The sequence below is a fragment of the Sinocyclocheilus grahami genome, unplaced genomic scaffold, assembly GCF_001515645.1.
Source record: "Sinocyclocheilus grahami isolate Dianchi unplaced genomic scaffold, SAMN03320097.WGS_v1.1 scaffold11735.1, whole genome shotgun sequence".
Classification (NCBI taxonomy): domain Eukaryota; kingdom Metazoa; phylum Chordata; class Actinopteri; order Cypriniformes; family Cyprinidae; genus Sinocyclocheilus; species Sinocyclocheilus grahami.
In genome coordinates, this window is record NW_015514005.1 from 2,281 (window position 1) to 5,532 (window position 3,252).

A 3,252-nucleotide genomic window follows, 5' to 3' on the forward strand; every position below is an offset into this window, starting at 1 on the left:
GAAGAGCAGCACACAGACACGGGCTCTGACGTCACATGCAAACCTGGACCACGCTCGCGGAGATCCGACCTCGCGAGATGCTTTGAATATTGGATACCGAGGAGCTGAAGATTAAACTCACACTTCTGTCTGTCCAAACATAACTGTGAAACAGCACAAAGTAGCTACTGCAGTGAACGAGCAAACACGAAAAGTAGCTGAAATTCATGAAACAGGGAATGTTCTAAGTCCAGTTTTAAGAACAATGTGTGCAGTCACTGCATGCGAGTGTTTAACGTTACGAACGAACATATTAACGTTAAAGCCTTTGATTTATTTTACAAGTGAAATGTTTTGCGGGTTTAAACTGCATTTGCCTATAACATAAAATAAAGCTAGAATAAGGTTTTAAAATATATATTAATTCATTTTAAAATAGTCTCCAACATTAGCACTTTCTCAAAACAAAGGAACTCAGAGATATTTCGTCTTCGTTGCTTTGAAAAAAATGTCCGTATGGGTAAATTCATATTAATTTAAGTCATTGTGTTCCAGTGGGCCCCCTCCTGGACGTCAAAATAACATCACATATTGTTTGATATGTTCATAATCAGTTACATCTTTGCCATTCCAAGCCTTTAATTTAGGTGGAAAGGAGTGTAGGCTAATTAACGTTAACAACATTGCTAAATTACAGCAGTGCAGAGTAGGCTATTAGAAAAAACTTGGAGTGAGCCTATTAAGGAATTTCGACAGTTTAGTTTGGCTGCGAATAAAACATGTTTCAGATCCGATTAATCTATTGACCGATTAATTGTGCGTAATTAGCCTACCAAATTTACCATCATTGACCTACATGAAATCTAGCTTACATTTTTCGGAGAGCCTATATTTAATTATTTCTGCTTCTATTGAAAATGACTGAAATTATTTGTCTCCTTAAACGATACGCACCTTGAATTAAACTCTAAAATTGTATTGCGAATCATTCGTGCTTCTCTCTTAAGTCAACTTAAATCTTTTACTCTGTCCATTTTTGTCATATTTGTACTTCGATATAGATAAACACTTCTCCTCCGGCATGTTTAATGTGGATTAAAGTATGCCTACACACATATTTTAAAAGCAACCGTAATGAATCATTTCGTTTATTGCACCCTGAAAATGATTCGGACAATCAAAGTCGTGTTGTTAATCCACTCACTCTCAGTGACCGCGGGTCGAACCTCACCTTTCACTTTGACCTCTAACCCAGCAAAGAAATGCATTTCATTTAGGCTTTACTAAGAAACCATGTTGTCTCCATGAGGGGGTCGAGAAGAGACATATGAGATTGCATGATGTACCGAACACAATATTAGTGTTTTAAATGTGCTTTAATCCTAGTTGAAAACCTTTTGTGGTGTCGGCTATTTATAAAGTCAATTCAAAGGAATGAGTTCAAACAAATAGGCCTAAAAATGGCCAGAATAAAACAGTTTTCTTTTTTTGATGATGATTTTTAAAAACTATTTTATTGTGTAATTTTATTGAGCAGTCTCGAACGTTAAATTCTTCTTTTAATAACTACTACAGTAAATCCAAAAAGTCATAATAAATAATAAAACATAAATAATCTCCATAAATAATAAAAAAATAAATAATCTCCATCGTTCTCTTTTGTCTTCAACTTAAAAAACAAATCATTATTTTGCACGTGAATACAAAGCATAAAATATCATGTCAAATCAATAAATTACATAAAAGTAGTAAATAAAACAAACAAACAAACAAAAAAACAAAAGTTAATAAGAATCATACCACTAAAAACACTGAAAAAAGCTCATATTCATATCAAAATTTGACAGAAAACTTGCTGTGCATTTTTGGCTGTTTCCAAAAATGACCACTGCCTATAATCTAAAATCATAAATAAAGTCATAAAAATGCAACCCTCGGTCCAGTGGACCCTGCTGCGTTTACAGTCTCCGTACCAAGTGCCAACTCTTCTTGACTTGAACTAGAAGCTCCACAGATTATCAAAGCTATTAAACCACACCTCCTAATTAAATATCCACACCGACTCCGCCCACTCTGCTATTAGACAGTTCCGTCTCTACTAACATTTTATTGATTATTTATTTTCTTATACATTTATATATATATTTGACTATACGCACATATCCTGAGAAATGTTACCACCAAGAAAACCACATTCGAGCTGTTACAAACTGATTTATACTCAAGAGGGGGGTGTCTCTTATGATCTCGCAAAGTCTCGCGAGAACTCAACTTAACCTCTATCCCCTGTTACTAAAGCAGGGACAGTGTGCTGCTGTAATCATGCTCAAAGCAATAAACAAGACACATCTCCGGCAGCTGGTAAGACAAATCCGTCGAAACGACACAATAGCCAGTGCGCACTTCCTTTTAAAGCTGTTATTTGTGCTCTCTAACGTAGAGTCCCTTCTAGACAGAAATACTATTAAATGAATAGCTTAGCACGCTGGCTAACTCATTCAGTTCAGCAGAAGTTAGGCAATATGTTACTAAACTGCAGTTCTTTACCATATCATCTTGTTTTATTGTGTTGTTTTTTAAATGTGAGCGTTAAAGCGCAATGTCAAATGTTTTGGTTACTTTGCTAACATATTTTTCATGGTTGTACAGGATGCTAGCTAAGCGTCTAAACGACAAGTTTCATATATTCTCATAGTTTTGCTTCTTTTTATAGCTATAAACAGAAGTATTGACCTTCTGAACAACATTTAATAAACGTGACATGTTGTTCATGACACTTGGTATATGATTAGGTAATAAACAGAGCTTGCTAATTATCTGTCAAGGTTATGCAATATGTAAACAGTGCATTATGAAACCTCTTCACTGTCCTTAAAGGGATAGTTCACCCAAAAATGAAAATTCTGTCATTTACTCACCCTCATGCCGTTCCAAACCTGTATGAGTTGCTTTCTTATGTTGAACACAAAATAAGATATTTTGAAGATTGCTGGTAATCAAACAGTTGCTGGTTGCCATTGACTTCCATAGTATTTTTTTTTTCCTACGACATGAGGGTGAGTACATGATGACAGAATTTTCATTTTTGGGTGAACTATCCCTTTAAGTAACTGCTTGACCTACAATGCATTTAAAATGTGACCTACATTGCATTTGATATGTTAATATATTAGGTCAGATCCTAGGTAGTATCAGATCCCTGCTATGTCTCAGATTTCTGATGACCTCTGCGCTGCAGAACAATGTCTGGCTGCACTGCATTACATAGTAACC

General features: G+C 35.3%; 1 protein-coding gene across 1 annotated transcript in view; it reads left to right on the plus strand.

The window, feature by feature from the left end:
• Positions 1–2,240: 2,240 nt before the first annotated feature.
• Positions 2,241–3,252, plus strand: part of LOC107578741 (electron transfer flavoprotein subunit alpha, mitochondrial-like) — a 1,919-nt gene continuing 907 nt past the window's right edge. The window contains exon 1 of the mRNA XM_016264667.1: positions 2,241–2,340. Within this exon, the coding sequence (XP_016120153.1) occupies positions 2,302–2,340 (39 nt within the window). The 5' untranslated portion in view covers positions 2,241–2,301. The remainder of the gene's footprint in view (positions 2,341–3,252) is intronic.